General features: G+C 39.8%; 1 protein-coding gene across 4 annotated transcripts in view; it reads left to right on the top strand.

Annotated features, from left to right (window-relative positions):
- The window catches only part of LOC139747015 (uncharacterized), a 154,854-nt gene that overhangs the window by 73,934 nt on the left and 62,066 nt on the right, over positions 1-18,854 (top strand). For all 4 annotated transcript variants that reach the window (XM_071658751.1, XM_071658752.1, XM_071658750.1 and 1 more), the window contains exons 2-4: positions 213-2,430; positions 11,403-11,532; positions 13,399-13,504. In XM_071658751.1, the coding sequence (XP_071514852.1) occupies positions 480-2,430; positions 11,403-11,532; positions 13,399-13,504 (2,187 nt within the window). In that variant the 5' untranslated portion in view covers positions 213-479. The remainder of the gene's footprint in view (positions 1-212; positions 2,431-11,402; positions 11,533-13,398; positions 13,505-18,854) is intronic.

Below are 18,854 nucleotides of genomic sequence, written 5' to 3'. Positions count from 1 at the left end.
TTGAATTCCACGATAGATAGATAGATAAATAGAGAGATAGAGAGATAGATAAACGTATAAGGACCCAACACTACTACAAGGAGACATATGAAATATTTTTAAACAAGACATATTGTAGAAGTACGAACCATGGAGACGGGTCTGATATGCAAATGACATATGACCACACGTCTTTACCACACCTTAACTCCCTCTTGTGTTCTATGTTTCAGGTCGCGAGGCACAGCCGTGACGGAACAGAGGCGCTCAGGCGAAAAAGAAAAGAACTGAAATCAACTGAAAAGGGGGGACATCTTCTCCAAAAATGGCACTATGAACGCGTCCAATATGTTGGTGTCTCTCCCGCTAGACAGATGCGTCACACATCAAGCTAAACATTTCGTCTGTATCTCTCACTACTCTCACACACAGTGTCGAAACAGAAGGTAAAAAGGAACTGTCTATTTTCGTCGAGGTGGTAGATAAGGAGTGGTGGCGCTATGGTCTATGCTGCTGCTCCTGCTGCTGCTGCTGTGAGCGGTAATGCGACAGATGGTGGAGGCAAGTACCTGTCGCAGCTGGGCGTCGAAGAAGGGGGGACCAGCTGCACCTACCTGTCGCAGCTGGGCGCTGAAGGAGGGGGGACCAGCTGCACCTACCTGTCGCAGCTGGGCGTCGAAGAAAAGGGGACCAGCTGCGCCTACCTGTCGCAGCTGGGCGTCGAAGGAGGGGGGACCAGCTGCACCTACCTGTCGCAGCTGGGCGCTGAAGGAGGAGGGACCAGCTGCACCTACCTGTCGCAGCTGGGCGCTGAAGGAGGGGGGACCAGCTGCGCCTACCTGTCGCAGCTGGGCGCCGAAGGAGGGGGGACCAGCTGCGCCTACCTTGCGCAGCTGGGCGTCGAAGAAAGGGGGACCAGCTGCACCTACCTGTCGCAGCTGGGCGTCGAAGGAGGGGGGACCAGCTGCTCCTACCTGTCGCAGCTGGCCGTCGAAGGAGGAGGGACCAGCTGCGCCTACCTGTCGCAGCTGGCCGTCGAAGGAGGAGGGACCAGCTGCGACAGCTGTCGAGAATCTCTGCCCCCCACGTGCTGCCACGACACCTGTCGTGTAGACTACGGTGTGTGTGCTCTGTGCCGCGTGTCGTCTACCACCACTCCAGACCATGTGGAATGGTGTACACCGTGTGGAGTGCTTAGTGTAGACCATGTGGAACGATGTAAACTATCCGGCTTGTGTGAACCACACTGTGTGGAGGATTGTACACAGTGTGGCATAACGAGTCCACACTATGTGGAGGGTTGTACGCAGTGTAGTGCGACAAGACCACCCCATGTGGAGCGATGTACACAGAGCTGTGTGTCCACTCCAGGCTGTGGGGAGAGGTGTGGAGTGTGTGGTATCACATGCCCGAGATGTTGTTTACAGACACATAGACATAACTGGCCACTACGAACATTACCCAGTGTCTACACTGGACCTACACCTGCTACTGTACACCCTTGGTGTGTACACTCATCTTCACCCTCTTCCCCCGAGCCTCCATCATCATCACCCATAACAAAATCCAACGCCCTCTGTTCATCTCTCCCATCTTCTGTGTCCATCTCGTCAACCGGCTCGCCCTCAGGTATCATACCATCCTCAACACATTTTCTACCTGTTCCATCATTGTTGGTAATGTCATCATCATCATCATTATCATCATCATCATCATTCCCAAATACCCCGCTGCCTTGTATGAACTTCGTTCACTCCCCTTCGTCAAGGTGGTCAGGAAGACGCCCTGGGCCCCTGACGTCCTCTTCAGATGCCCTACCTTCACCACCTGTAGCTCACAGTACAGCACCACCTGTAGGTGGATCACCCTCTCCTCCTACAGTCCTACACTTAGCACAGCTTCTGACTACGGCGCCATGTTTATTTCCACATCTAGATGTAGTCTGGTCAAGTCGTGGTACAATGCTCCCTCCTGCTGCCGTCTTCTCTGCCCCTGCGTCAGTTCCTCCTCCCTCAGGGCCTTCGTCAGTACCCTCCGTCGTCGCTGCCTCGCCCCATCCCACACCACCCTCGACCACAACAACCACGTCTCCGGGGTCACTTACACAACATACGGCAACGTCTCGCACCCTGGGCCCTACGAGACGACCTTCTCAAAGCGAGAGAGGAACCCACCCACCGAAGCTGCGAGACGCGACCGACGTCTCGTTCTCCCGAGACACCAACGTCTCGCTCTCCCGAGAGACCAGCGTCTCGTCATCTCGAGGAGGTGGAGGAGGAGGAGGAGGAACCAAGGTCGGGACGAGAGGCGTGGGTTCTCGCAGGACTGCCACGCCAGCGTCGACTTTAAGGAGAGGGAGAGGCTGGCAGGGAGCTGGACACTTGCTAGGGGCAGCTGTGTCACTCCTGGCCATCATCTCCTCCACGGTTGCTGCAGCCTACGACCTGAAACGTAAGTGAAGCTCTTCTGTCTCGTGTGTGAGAGAGAGAGAGAGAGAGAGAGAGAGAGAGAGAGAGAGAGAGAGAGAGAGAGGGAGAAAGAGAGAGAGAGAGGTACTATGGTGGTACACTGCACCATCACGTGGTACACTGCACCATCACGTGGTACTATGTGGTACATTGTACCATCACGTGGTACTTTGTGGTACACTGTACCATCACGTGGTACTATGTGGTACACTGTACCATCACGTGGTACTATGTGGTACACTGTACCATCACGTGGTACTATGTGGTACACTGTACCATCACGTGGTACTATGTGGTACACTGTACCATCACGTGGTACTATGTGGTACACTGTACCATCACGTGGTACTATGTGGTACACTGTACCATCACGTGGTACTTTGTGGTACACTGTACCATCACGTGGTACTTTGTGGTACACTGTACCATCACGTGGTACTTTGTGGTACACTGTACCATCACGTGGTACTTTGTGGTACACTGTACCATCACGTGGTACTTTGTGGTACACTGTACCATCACGTGATACTTTGTGGTACACTGTACCATCACGTAGTACCATATGGTACACTGTACCATCACGTAAACGGAACGCACACACATACACTGTTATAATGCGATGACAATGATAATGATAATGATAACATTAATAACAATTATGATAATAATGATAATGATAATAATAATATTAATAGTAATAATAATGATGAAAATAATAATAACGATAATAATAATAATAATGATGATAATAATCAATAAAATAATAATGACAATAATGATAATAATAATAAAATAAGAAGAGTAATAATAATATCAATAATAATGATATTAATGATAATAATGATAATAATGATAGAATAATAATAGTAATAATAATATCAATAATAATAATATTAATGATAATAATGATAGAATAATAATAGTAATAATAATATCAATAATAATAATATTAATAATAATAATGATAATAATGATAGAATAATAATAGTAATAATAATATCAATAATGATAATATTAATGATAATAATGATAGAATAATAATAGTAATAATAATATCAATAATAATAATATTAATAATAATAATGATAGAATAATAATAGTAATAATAATATCAATAATAATAATATTAATAATAATAATGATAGAATAATAATAGTAAAAATAATATCAATAATAATAATATTAATAATAATTTATAATATTAATAATAATATAATAATAAATATAATAATAATTTAATATAATATTATAATAAATAATATTAATAATATAAATAATTAATAAATATATTAATATAATTAATATAAATAATATATAAAAAATATATAATAATAATATTAATGATAATATAATAAATAATTATAAAATAATAGATAATATAAATTAAAATATAATTATTAATAAATAAATAATTATAATAAATATATAAAATAATATAATAATAAATAATATTATATAATTATTATTATAATAATAAATAAATATAATAAAATATAATATAAAAATAATAATAATATAATATATAATATAAATTATATTAAAATATATAATAATAATAATAATTAAATAATAAAAATATAATAAAATTATTTAATAAAATAATTATATAAATTTAAAATATAATAAATTAAATAAATTTAATAATTAATTAATATATATAAAATATAAATATATAATAAATAATAATTTATAAGATATTTATTTATAAAATAATAATATAATAATAAAATATAAAATAAATATAATAATTAATAAAATAAATATTAAATAATAAAAATTATAAATATTATAAATTTAAAAATAATAAATAAATATTATATATTATTAATATTATATAATAAATATAATTATAATAAATATATAAAAATAATATATAAAATAAATATAAATTTATATAATAAATAATTTAAAATTAAATTAATATATTAAATAAAAAATTTAAATTAATAAAATATATAATAATAATATTAAATTATATTAAATAAAAAAAAATAATTATAATATAATTTAATATAATATTATATATATAATATAATATTAATATAAATATATATAAAATATTAATATATTTATTAAATATAATAAAAATTAATAAATAATAAATAATATTTTAAAAATAATTATATAAAATTATTTATATATATTAATTTTATAAAAAAAATTATTAATAAAAAAATAAAAAAAAAAAAATTATAAAATAAAATAAATTAAATAAATAAAAAAAAAATTAAAATAAAATTATATAATATAAAATAATAATAAAAAATAAAAAAAAATAAAATTATATAAAAAATAAATTATAAAATTATTTATATATAATTATAATATTTAAATAAATTAAAAATTATAAAAATTAATATAAAAAAAAATTTTAAATAAAAAAATATAAAATATAAATAAATTAATATAAAAATAAAAAATAATATATAAAATATTAAAAAAAAATAATAAAATATATTATAAAAAAATTAATAAAATATATAAAATAATTAATAAAATAATAAAAAAATTTTAAAATAAATAAAAAAAAATATAAAATAATAATTATAAAATAAAAAAAAATATAAAAAAATAATAAATAAAATATTATAAATAAAATATAAAATTATAATAAAATAATAAAAAAAAATTAAATAAATAAATAAATATAAAAAAATAATAATAAAAAAATATAATATAAAAAATAAAATATAAAAAAATTAATTATAAAAAATTATATAAATATTTAATATATAAAAATAAAAAATATTATAATAAATATAAAAAATAATAAAAAATTAATAAAATATATTTAATTAAAAAAAATAATAAATTTAAAATTAATAATAATTATAATTAAAAATAAATTAAATAAAATATAATATAAAATAAATAAAATAAAAATTAAATAATAAATAAAATAAAATATATAAATATAAATATTTATTAAATATAAATATTAATATATAATAAATATTAAAATATAAATAAAAATAATAAATTAATAAATAATAAAATATAATATAAAATTATATATAAATTATAAAAAAATAATAAATATAAAAAAATAATTAAATTTAAATAAAAAATAAAAATATTTAAAAAATATTAAAATAAAAATAATTAATAAATATTATTATTAAAAAATAAAATAATAATAAATATTTAATAAATAAAAAAATATTAATAATAATATTAATATTATTATTTGAATCAAGCAATAATGATAGATAAGTAATAATAATATCAATAATAATAATATTAATAAATAATAATGATAGAATAATATAGTAATAATAATATCAATAATGATAATATTAATAATAATAATGATAGAATAATAATAGTAATAATGATATCAATAATAATAATATTAATAATAATAATGATAGAATAATAATAGTAATAGTAATATCAATAATAATAATATTAATGATAATAATGATAGAATAATAATAGTAATAATAATATCAATAATGATAATATTAATAATGATAATAATGATAGAATAATAATAGTAATAATATCAATAATAATAATATTAATGATAATAATGATAGAATAATAATAGTAATAATAATATCAATAATAATAATATTAATGATAATAATGATAATAATGATAGAATAATAATAGTAATAATAATATCAATAATAATAATATTAATGATAATAATGATAGAATAATAATAGTAATAATAATATCAATAATAATAATATTAATGATAATAATGATAATAATGATAGAATAATAATAGTAATAATAATATCAATAATAATAATATTAATAATAATAATGATAATAATGATAGAATAATAATAGTAATAATAATATCAATAATAATAATATTAATAATAATAATGATAATAATGATAGAATAATAATAGTAATAATAATATCAATAATAATAATATTAATGATAATAATAATAATAGTAATAATAATAATGATAATAATAATAATGAAATGTACAGAAAACCAAGCCTTGACCAATAGCTTCTTCTAGAATACTTCAGTAAATTATAAGTCATATAAGTAACTCTCCAAGTTGATGTTGCAAGTCATATAAGTAATTGGCTCTATGACTGGTGTAAGTCACATAAGTAACCCCCCCCCCCCTTGTTATAACCTTTCGTAGATCGATTAAATAACCTCCCCCCCCCCCGCCCTACAACCATTACAGGCCATGTAAGTAAACCAATCCCCCCTCTTCCCCAACCCCCTCCCCCCCCACGCCACACCTCCCCTTCGACTGTTGTAAGTAATGGGAAAAGTGAACACTTGACAACAACCACTTAAGACAGACACCCTTCAGCCACCCCTTCCCCTCCCCCCCCTTCTCTCCCCCCACCCCCCACCACCCCCCTACCTCCCCCCCCCCTCATGGAGACGTATGCACTCATCATTTAACTCATGACCTTCCCCCCCCACACACACACACACGAGAGAATATTGGTCAACATACAGAGTAAACCAGCTTAGCGAGCGAGTGAAGCGAGTGTAAGTGTAAGTTAAACAGAAGGAGGAGACGCCCCCCTCCCCCCCCACCCCCCCTGAACGAGGCAAGCGCTCAGTCCCTTACATACAACAGTGTTGGTAAACTTGACACTGGGCGATGTGTAAACCATTTGCCAGGGGTCGGGTTTTTTTACGCGTTCGTGATCGGCATTGTTGAGTACGTAGATATCAGGTGTAAACCACAAGGATGTAAACCACAAGGATGTAAACCACAAGGATGTAAACCATAAGGATGTAAACCATAAGGATGTAAACCATATGGATGTAAACCATGCGGATGTAAACCATAAGGATGTAGACTATGCTGATGTAAACCATATGGATATAAACCATGCGGATGTAAACCATGCGGATATAGACCATGTGGATGTAAACCATGTGGATGTAAACCATACGGATGTAAACCACACGAATGTAAACCATACGGATGTAAACCACATGGATGTAAACCACATGGATGTAGACCACACGGGTGTAAACCACATAGGATTACAGCAGACTCTGTCATATGAATTTCTTCAAGTTACCATAGCAGGTTCTTTAAGAAGATATATTGCTATTTTCTTCGAGTTAATAGAATAATAATATCAACATACAAAGGTCACTACCTTCACAACATCTGTTACTCAAGGCGGTGGAGCAACAGATGTGTCTCGAGGTCCCACAGGTGTGTTAAGGTCCCACAGGTGTGTTAAGGTCCCACAGGTGTGTTAAGGTCCCACAGGTGTGTTAAGGTCCCACAGATGTGTCGTGGTTCCACAGGTGTGTCGTGGTCCCACAGGTGTGTTGAGGCCCCACAGGTGTGTTAAGGACGTGTCGTGGTCCCACAGGTGTGTCGTGGTCCCACAGGTGTGTTAAGGTCCCACAGGTGTGTTAAGGACGTGTCGTGGTCCCACAGGTGTGTCGTGGTCCCACAGGTGAGTCGTGGCCCCACAGGTGTGTCGTGGTCCCACAGGTGTGTCGTGGTCCCACAGGTGTGTTAAGGTCCCACAGGTGAGTCGTGGCCCCACAGGTGTGTCGTGGTCCCACAGGTGTGTTGAGGCCCCACAGGTGTGTTGAGGACCCACAGGTGTGTCGTGGTCCCACAGGTGTGTTAAGGTCCCACAGGTGTGTTAAGGCCCCACAGGTTTGTTAAGGCCCCACAGGTGTGTCGTGGTCCCACAGGTGTGTTAAGGTTCCACAGGTGTGTTAAGGTCCCACAGGTGTGTTGAGGTCCCACAGGTGTGTCGTGGTTCTACAGGTGTGTCGTGGTCCCACAGGTGTGTTAAGGTCCCACAGGTGTGTCGTGGTCCCACAGGTGTGTCGTGATCCCACAGGTGTGTTAAGGTCCCACAGGTGTGTTAAGGCCCCACAGGTGTGTCGTGGTCCCACAGGTGTGTCGTGATCCCACAGGTGTGTTAAGGTCCCACAGGTGTGTTAAGGTCCCACAGGTGTGTTAAGGTCCCACAGGTGTGTTAAGGTCCCACAGGTGTGTTGAGGCCCCACAGGTGTGTTATGACTACACCAATGTGTCTTTCTCTTCATAATCTTTCGCATTACGTCATACATTCATACGTCATATTTACATATATATATAATTACATATTAATCATAATACTATATGTAATTTCATTCTGTACAATTATCATTTAATGAGACAGTAAAGAATTTATTCACTGGAGCATTACTATGACGTCAAGAGCCCTGGTTCTGGGTAATCTATTTGACGTCATGACCTGCTAAGCGGTCTCATTGGTCAATCCTTAATGACGTCACTACTGGATATCACGGTCAGGCAAGTTTCTCATTGGCTGAACACCGTGACGCACTTACCTGGAATCATTCTGATTGGCTGACTACCTTGATTAATAAAGGTGATGTCAGCGCTTGGTTCGAAACATGTGAAAATCCCCATTTAATTATGTGAGCCATTTTTTTTTTAATATATGACTATGAAACAATGTTCATTTGGCCTTTTTTTTTTCCAGACATAATTATTACAGTCTGATGCAAGAGTTCATGTCCGTGCTCGCTGTATTGTGGGGGTAGTTTGTCCCTATCCAATAGTCGTAAAGATAATTGAGTTTTAAATTAAAGCTTCGCGCGATTCTGAGCGCTAATTCTAATCTTCCTGAACAGTTTTTTTGTATGAACATTCTGAACTCGTTGAGCTAGAAGGGGGGTGGGGGGGGGAGAGAAAACACGGTGACACACTTTCCGTTTTCTTTTTTTTATCTCATTGTAACAAGAGGGGGAGAGAACACAATGAAACACACTTTCCGTTTTCTTTTTTTTTATCTCATTGTAACAAGAGGGGGAGAGAACACAGTGACACACACTTTCCGTTTTCGGTTTTTCTAATCTTATTGTACTGTGTTTAGTTATTAGTTTTCTATTTATTTTATTACCAATTGATTTATCTGTATTTTGCTTTGTGTTGTGTCATTTATAATGTGATTGCTTTGCATTATCATATTTCAGTCATTTTGTTTCTCTCTCTCTCTCTCTCTCTCTCTCTCTCTCTCTCTCTCTCTCTCTCTCTCTCTCTCTCTCTCTCTCTCTCTCTCTCTCTCTTTTTCTCTCTCTCTCTCTCTCTCTCTCTCTCTCTCTCTCTCTCTCTCTCTCTCTCTCTCTCTCCCCTCACAATTAGTATCTCTCTCTCTCTCTCTCTCTCTCTCTCTCTCTCTCTCTCTCTCTCTCTCTCTCTCTCTCTCTCATGATCTCCATGCGCTGATGTCTGTCTACTCCTAAGTCTCTGACACACTCCGAGGTACTTACAACTCACAGTCATACTCATAACTTCTGTTCTCATACTGCCCCTCATTTTCCCCTCATACTGGCCCCTCATTTTCCCCTCATACTGGCCCCTCATTCTTCCCTCATACTGCCCCTCATTTTCCCCTCATACTGCCCCTCATTCTCCTCTCATACTGCCCCTCATTTTCCCCTCATACTGCCCCTCATTCTCCCCTCATACTGGCCCCTCATGACCATACGTTTGTTCTCAGTTATTTTCAATCCTTCGTCTCTGTTATGTATTGTTCTTAATTTTGTCATTGGCTTTTGATACATCCGTCTAGAAGGTGCCACCATGTCTGTGTCATCTGGAAACAGCAACTGAATCAAGTCTTATGTCCCCGCCCATCCTCGCCCATCCCGGCCCATCCCCGCCCATCCCTACCCACCTATTCTCGCCATACTGCAGTCCTGCCCCATGTTCTAAAACCTTTCCCTTTACTAGCTTGACCTTCCAGTCCATAAACAGATTAAATAACCGTAGAGGCATCCATTGGAACCACTCATTCTTCTTACTTCCTACTCGCATACATGCCATCTTCTCCCAGGAAAACCTCCTCATTCACTTTACGAACTTGTAGCTTACTCTATCCATACACCTTCCAAATGGAATCCCAGTTCAGCCAAACCTTTTCCTTAGGATCTATTAGTGTCTACATTCACACTCTCCTTCTCCAGGTATTTCGTACGAATATTTTTCAGAGAAAATACCTATTCCATATATACCTTCCCTGGAATCAAATTACTCCTCCCCCCCCCTACCCTTTCCCCACTAATAAGCTGCTCTTTGTATGACACACAATCACCTCTCCCCCATATACTACGCCTAGCCACGGTATACTGAGCATACTTACACCCTTTGTGATTCAAACATTCATATTTGTCCTACTTGTGATTATAAACGAGCACTATACACGCATCCCGTTAGTCCTATAGCACCTCACCCTGAGCCACACATACGTCGGACACCGTGACTAGCCAATCAATACCAGGACCACCTCCTTTCTTAAGCAAGGGACCTTTGGTTCCCTTCACTCCCGACGCCTTGCCACATTGAACCTTACGCAAGGCTTTCACTACCTCCTCTCTTCTCACCATCCCATTTGCCAAGATCCCTTTATTCCGCATGCCATTCCATTTCAGACAAACCACAATCTGCCAGCCTGTCATCTGATATATTCATCAGTCCCTCAAAATATTTCGCGTCTCTTTTTCACATCTTTGTCTCTTGTCACTTCCTCCCCCACCGCTTTCACCGCTAACATTTCTATTTGTTCTCCCTCTTTCTTCTGTTTTCTTCATTCCAGAACACGTTCTATATTCTTTAAGATTAATTTACTTTCATTTTTTCAGCTCCCATATCTTTCTTGCTGTAAGTAACCAAGAACACAAACATTTATCAGGATAGACCAGAATGCAAATGCAAATATTTTAATATAAATCAAAAAATCTTTGGACTTATTTTGATGTAGAAGATGGTGCTACTTAACAGAAACACAGATAGACACAGAAAGAGACATAGAATGATATAGAATAATAAGTTCTGTGGAAATTGTGTTCGAGGGGAAAAAATAAGATATCTGGCCTCTGAGCATTTATAGATATAAACTAAAAAAAGAGGAGCCAGTTTGACCTCGTTTGACCTGACTAACAACACGTGTGTGTCTCTCTCTCCCTTAACAGCCACCACCACAGTGTCGCGAGTGGTTCTGGCAGGTCTAACTGCCAGACTACCGTGTGAACTACCACTTCCCCGGGATAGACCGACGCTCATCCTGTGGTACAGAGGAGAAGCTACCAAGCCCTTCTACAGGTAGGTGTCTGGAGGTAGTTACAAGGCTGGTCAGGTACAAGACTGGTTAGGTACAAGGCTGGTCAGGTACAAGACTGGTCAGGTACAAGGCTGGTCAGGTACAAGGCTGGTCAGGTACAAGGCTGGTCAGGTACAAGGCTGGTCAGGTACAAGACTGGTCAGGTACAAGGCTGGTCAGGTACAAGGCTGGTCAGGTACAAGGCTGGTCAGGTACAAGGCTGGGTAGGTACAAGACTGGTCAGGTACAAGACTGGTCAGGTACAAGGCTGGTCAGGTACAAGGCTGGTCAGGTACAAGGCTGGTCAGGTACAAGGCTGGTCAGGTACAAGACTGGTCAGGTACAAGGCTGGTCAGGTACAAGGCTGGTCAGGTAGAAGGCTGGGTAGGTACAAGACTGGTCAGGTACAAGACTGGTCAGGTACAAGGCTGGTCAGGTACAAGGCTGGTCAGGTAGAAGGCTGGGTAGGTACAAGACTGGTCAGGTACAAGACTGGGTAGGTACAAGACTGGTCAGGTACAAGACTGGTCAGGTACAAGGCTGGTCAGGTACAAGGCTGGTCAGGTACAAGGCTGGTCAGGTACAAGGCTGGTCAGGTACAAGGCTGGTCAGGTACAAGGCTGGCCAGGTACAAGGCTGGCCAGGTACAAGGCTGGTCAGGTACAAGGCTGGTCAGGTACAAGGCTGGTCAGGTACAAGGCTGGCCAGGTACAAGGCTGGTCAGGTACAAGGCTGGTCAGGTACAAGGCTGGTCACATACAAGCTTAAACACACTGTAGGAGTAAGGCTAAGTGGGTGTAGGTACACAGTGTGACGTACTGGTATACTGTCTTAATGGGTGTAGGTACACTGTGAGTAGGTGTTGGTATACTGTCTTAATGGGTGTAGGTACACTGTGAGTGGGTGTTGGTATACTGACTGACATCCGAGACTGGTTTTCGTATAGTTTGTGCATGGGTGTAGACAATAAGGTGTAGTGGATGCTAGGTGTAGAATGGATGGGATGTAGACAGGGTGAGGTTTAAATAGGATGGGATGTAGACAGAGGAGGGTGTAGGCAGGGTGGGGTTGCAAACAAGGTAGGGTTGTACACAAGGTGAGGGTGTAAACAGAATGGGTGTAGCCAGGATAGTGAGTACACAATCTAAGGTGTAGACAGTGTTGGTTATCATGACGTGTGTGTAGATAAGCTATCTATGTAAAGTTCTGCTTGGTGTACACTCGCCACTTAAGGTCACCAGGGTTTCCCAGGAAGGTCACAGCGTCTTACGAAAGGTCACTGGGTCATAGGTCATCTCGGGTCATAGGGTTTCCCAGGAAGGTCACAGCTTCTTACGAAAGGTCACTGGGTCATAGGTCATCTCGGGTCATAGGGTTTCCCAGGAAGGTCACAGCGTCTTACGAAAGGTCACTGGGTCATAGGTCATCTCGGGTCATAGGGTTTCCCAGGAAGGTCACAGCGTCTTACGAAAGGTCACTGGGTCATAGGTCATCTCGGGTCATAGGGTTTCCCAGGAAGGTCACAGCGTCTTACGAAAGGTCACCGGGTCATAGGTCATCTCGGGTCATAGGGTTTCCCAGGAAGGTCACAGCGTCTTACGAAAGGTCACTGGGTCATAGGTCATCTCGGGTCATAGGGTTTCCCAGGAAGGTCACAGCGTCTTACGAAAGGTCACTGGGTCATAGGTCATCTCGGGGTCATCACACCTCACCAGACAAAGGTCAAAAAAAAAAGAAAATAAATAAATAAACTCATAATAACTTTATTAAGGGCTCACTTTACCTCACAAGTCTCACCCAGGACTAAAAGACTTTACTGATGATAGAGGAAGGTCAATCTAAGGTCACGAGAGGTCATTTGGTTGCAGTTACGACGCCCGGGAGACGGACATGGGGCACCACAAGGTCCACGAAGAGTCCCAGCTGGGGAGACGCTCCCACTTCAGCCTGAACACCTTCCCCAGCGGCTTTAAGGTGGGTTTTGGGTCCCCACCCTGCCAGGTGGGGTGTTGTTGACGTCGGCGCAGTGTTGTTTACATCAGCGCAGTGCTGTTTGCATCAGCGCAGTGTTGTTTGCATCAGCGCAGTGTTGTTTACGTCAGCGCAGTGTTGTTTACGTCAGTGTAGTGCTGTTTACACCAGCGCAGTGTTGTTTACATCAGTGCAGTGTTGTTTACATCAGTGCAGTGTTGTTTACATCAGTGCAGTGTTGTTTACATCAGTACGGTGGTGTTTACACCAGCGCTGTGTTGTTTATATCAGTGTAGTGTTGTTTACATCAGTCTTGTTGTTTATATCAGTGCATTGTTGTTTACATCAATGCATTACTTGTGGACGAAGGCTTTAATCCCATGATGTTGTCTGCATGACCCCAATGATGTTGTCTACATGACCCCCATGATTTTGTCTACATGACCCCCATGATTTTGTCTAAATGTCCCCCATGATTTTGTCTACATGTCCCCCATGATTTTGTCTACATGACCCCCATGATGTTGTCTACATGACCCCCATGATGTTATCTACATGACCCCATGACATTGTCTGCATGACCCCCAAGATATTGTCTGCATGACCCCCATGATATTGTCTACGTGACCCCCATGATATTGTCTACACGACCCCCACCCCAGACCCCATAATGTGGTAGTTATCCTATCTTGGTAGTTAGGCATGACTTTATCCAGTACCAGTAGTTAAGTATGACCCCCATAAATTGTATTTCCGTTCCTGGGGCGTAGTTTGCACAACACAGGGAATTACCAGTAGTGGGAATAGGGAATGACCCTTGGAATCTACGATTCCCAGTACCCACATGAAGACGACCCTCCTGCAGTAGACGTGGTCAGTCAAGCTTGGGAAGGATCGTAGATCTGTCATGTAATAATGCCCGAAACCACAGCTCCACACAACTATATATATATATATATATATATATATATATATATATATATATATATATATATATATATATATATATAGTTGTGTGGAGCTGTGGTTTCGGGCATTATTACATGACAGCTAGAGACTGAGTGTGAACGAATGAGGCCTTTGTTGTCTTTTCCTAGCGCTACCTCGCACACATGAGGGGGGAGGGGGATGGTTTTCCATGTGTGGCGAGGTGGCGATGGGAATGGATAAAGGCAGACAGTGTGAATTGTGTGCATGGGTATATATGTATGTGTCTGTGTGTGTATATATATGTGTACATTGAGATTTATGGGTATGTATATTTGCAGTGTGTGGACGCGTATGTATATACATGTGTATGTGGAGTGGGTTGGGCCATTTCTTTCGTCTGTTTCCTTGCGCTACCTCGCAAACGCGGGAGACAGCGACAAGGCAAATTGTTCTTAACATGATTCATTGAACTAAGCCACTGTCCATTGGTGTTCAAATGAACGGGTACTAGAAAGGTGTTCAGAAGAACACCGGTGTCGACCATAGTGTAGAAAATCATATAGAAACTGGTAGAATATAACTTTGGTAGAATGTTAAACACACCAGTTAATGTACTGTATGGCCAGAGGTGGGGTAGCCTGCAAGTTAAGTAATGGGTTAAGGTCCATGTTAAAGCCTTTAACGCAGATCCCTGAAGCGATGCCTAAAATGGGGTTATAGGTTATAAACCCTCCAGGTTGTTAATTGTTGGTTATAGGTTATAAGCCCTCCGGTTCGTTAACTAGTGGGGCACACAAGCGTAAAGTGGACAGGTTAATGGATGCGTTGGCCTGACCCCCTCCCTCCCTTTCAAGTTATGAGTCAGGTTATGATCCCGGTTGTAAGCCGTACTATAAGAGGCCCAGTTAAGGCCAAATCCAAAGTAGGAGTTAAGGGTCTCGTCCAACTTAACTGTCCATGTCAGCGTCTGGCACGGGTATTGTGAGGTTATGACCGAGAGTAGAGGTTGTAAGGTTGTAGAACGTGTCCCCTTTAAGTACAATGGATAAACAACGAAAAATGACAAACAATTTAACCAAACTTCTACAATATTTACATGACAAACAATTTAACTTCTCCAATATCTACATGATATTTTTACAACTATAATTTACTATTTCTTTACGTCGTTAGCGTCAATTTACGCCACTCCATAACCCATCCCACGGTAAGCTAGTATTTACATTGTAAATCATCATCCATCTTTTTTTTTTTACTGTGTTGTGTCGTGATATGTTGTTTACAGTTTGTTTACATTATCGTGTTGAATTGTATTCGTGTACTTTAATATGCTTTTGTTTGCATATTAATGTTGTGTTCTCTCATTGTTTACAGTGTCGTGTTGAGTTTTGTTATTGTTTACAGTCTTTAGTGTATTTTGGACCGTGTTGTTATGATGCCCTTGTTTACATCTTTGCGTTTGTAATGTCTCGTTGTTTACAATGACGTGTTTTGCTCTACGTCCCTCATTTTTCTTATGCCGTGCGTAAACAAACACGGAGATGATATACAGGTATTTATTTACGTGTGCGATAAATATTCTTAAATCCATAATGTATTCCCATGAAACCCACCTACCACCCCAGTACACTGTCACTGGCAACCCCGTACCACAAACCCCAGTACACCATCACTGCCCCAGTACACCATCACTGCCCCAGTACACCATCACTGCCCCAGTACACCATCACTGCCCCAGTACACCATCACTGCCCCAGTACACTATCACTGCCCCAGTACACCATCACTGCCCCAGTACACCATCACTGCCCCAGTACACCATCACTGCCCCAGTACACCATCACTGCACCAGTACACCATCACTGCCCCAGTACACTATCACTGCCCCAGTACACCATCACTGCCCCAGTACACCATCACTGCATCAGGACACCATCACTGCACCAGTACACCATCACTGCACCAGTACACCATCACTGCCCCAGTACACCATCACTGCCCCAGTACACCATCACTGCACCAGTACACCATCACTGCACCAGTACACCATCACTGCCCCAGTACACCATCACTGCACCAGTACACCATCACTGCACCAGTACACCATCACTGCCCCAGTACACTATCACTGCCCCAGTACACCATCACTGCCCCAGTACACCATCGCTGCACCAGTACACCATCACTGCACCAGTACACCATCACTGCCCCAGTACACCATCACTGCACCATTACACCATCACTGCCCCAGTACACCATCACTGCACCAGTACACCATCACTGCACCAGTACACCATCACTGCCCCAGTACACTATCACTGCCCCAGTACACCATCACTGCCCCAGTACACCATCACTGCCCCAGTATACCATCACTGCCCCAGTACACCATCACTGCACCAGTACACCATCACTGCCCCAGTACACCATCACTTCACCAGTGCACCATCACTGCCCCATTACACCATCACTGCCCCAGTACACTATCACTGCCCCAGTATACCATCACTGCCCCAGTACACCATCACTGCCCCAGTACACCATCACTGCCCCAGTACACCATCACTGCCCCAGTACACCATCACTGCCCCAGTACACTATCACTGCCCCAGTATACCATCACTGCCCCAGTACACCATCACTGCCCCAGTACACCATCACTGCACCAGTACACTATCACTGCCCCAGTACACCATCACTACTACTCTACACCCCAAGCCCCAGTACACTTATATAAATTGCCACCTCCTACTAACAGCTTGGAGCTAAATCAATCAGTCAGATTGTATACAAACTTCCTGTATAATTGATTTATTGTTATGATTATTACTGAACGGAGGAGGGTGTGGGGGGGGAGGGAGGGAAAGGGTGATTCAAAATTAAAACTTTATCATGGTCTCTCTCTCTCTCTCTCTCTCTCTCTCTCTCTCTCTCTCTCTCTCTCTCTCTCTCTCTCTCTCTCTGTATATATATATATATATATATATATATATATATATATATATATATATATATATATATATATATATATATATAAATTACAGAGGTATAAGTTTGTTGAGTATTCCTGGTAAATTATATGGGAGGGTATTGATTGAGAGGGTGAAGGCATGTACAGAGCATCAGATTGGGGAAGAGCAGTGTGGTTTCAGAAGTGGTAGAGGATGTGTGGATCAGGTGTTTGCTTTGAAGAATGTATGTGAGAAATACTTAGAAAAGCAAATGGATTTGTATGTAGCATTTATGGATCTGGAGAAGGCATATGATAGAGTTGATAGAGATGCTCTGTGGAAGGTATTAAGAATATATGGTGTGGGAGGCAAGTTGTTAGAAGCAGTGAAAAGTTTTTATCGAGGATGTAAGGCATGTGTACGTGTAGGAAGAGAGGAAAGTGATTGGTTCTCAGTGAATGTAGGTTTGCGGCAGGGGTGTGTGATGTCTCCATGGTTGTTTAATTTGTTTATGGATGGGGTTGTTAGGGAGGTAAATGCAAGAGTCTTGGAAAGAGGGGCAAGTATGAAGTCTGTTGGGGATGAGAGAGCTTGGGAAGTGAGTCAGTTGTTGTTCGCTGATGATACAGCGCTGGTGGCGGATTCATGTGAGAAACTGCAGAAGCTGGTGACGGAGTTTGGTAAAGTGTGTGGAAGAAGAAAGTTAAGAGTAAATGTGAATAAGAGCAAGGTTATTAGGTACAGTAGGGTTGAGGGTCAAGTCAATTGGGAGGTGAGTTTGAATGGAGAAAAACTGGAGGAAGTGAAGTGTTTTAGATATCTGGGAGTGGATCTGTCAGCGGATGGAACCATGGAAGCGGAAGTGGATCATAGGGTGGGGGAGGGGGCAAAAATTTTGGGAGCCTTGAAAAATGTGTGGAAGTCGAGAACATTATCCCGGAAAGCAAAAATGGGTATGTTTGAAGGAATAGTGGTTCCAACAATGTTGTATGGTTGCGAGGCGTGGGCTATGGATAGAGTTGTGCGCAGGAGGATGGATGTGCTGGAAATGAGATGTTTGAGGACAATGTGTGGTGTGAGGTGGTTTGATCGAGTAAGTAACGTAAGGGTAAGAGAGATGTGTGGAAATAAAAAGAGCGTGGTTGAGAGAGCAGAAGAGGGTGTTTTGAAGTGGTTTGGGCACATGGAGAGAATGAGTGAGGAAAGATTGACCAAGAGGATATATGTGTCGGAGGTGGAGGGAACGAGGAGAAGAGGGAGACCAAATTGGAGGTGGAAAGATGGAGTGAAAAGGATTTTGTGTGATCGGGGCCTGAACATGCAGGAGGGTGAAAGGAGGGCAAGGAATAGAGTGAATTGGAGCGATGTGGTATACAGGGGTTGACGTGCTGTCAGTGGATTGAATCAAGGCATGTGAAGCGTCCGGGGTAAACCATGGAAAGCTGTGTAGGTATGTATATTTGCGTGTGTGG

The sequence above is a fragment of the Panulirus ornatus genome, chromosome 67 (genome assembly GCF_036320965.1).
Source record: "Panulirus ornatus isolate Po-2019 chromosome 67, ASM3632096v1, whole genome shotgun sequence".
In the NCBI taxonomy this organism is placed as follows: Eukaryota; Metazoa; Arthropoda; class Malacostraca; order Decapoda; family Palinuridae; genus Panulirus; species Panulirus ornatus.
Note: the sequence above shows the minus strand (reverse complement) of the source record. Positions and strands in the feature narration are given on the sequence as shown.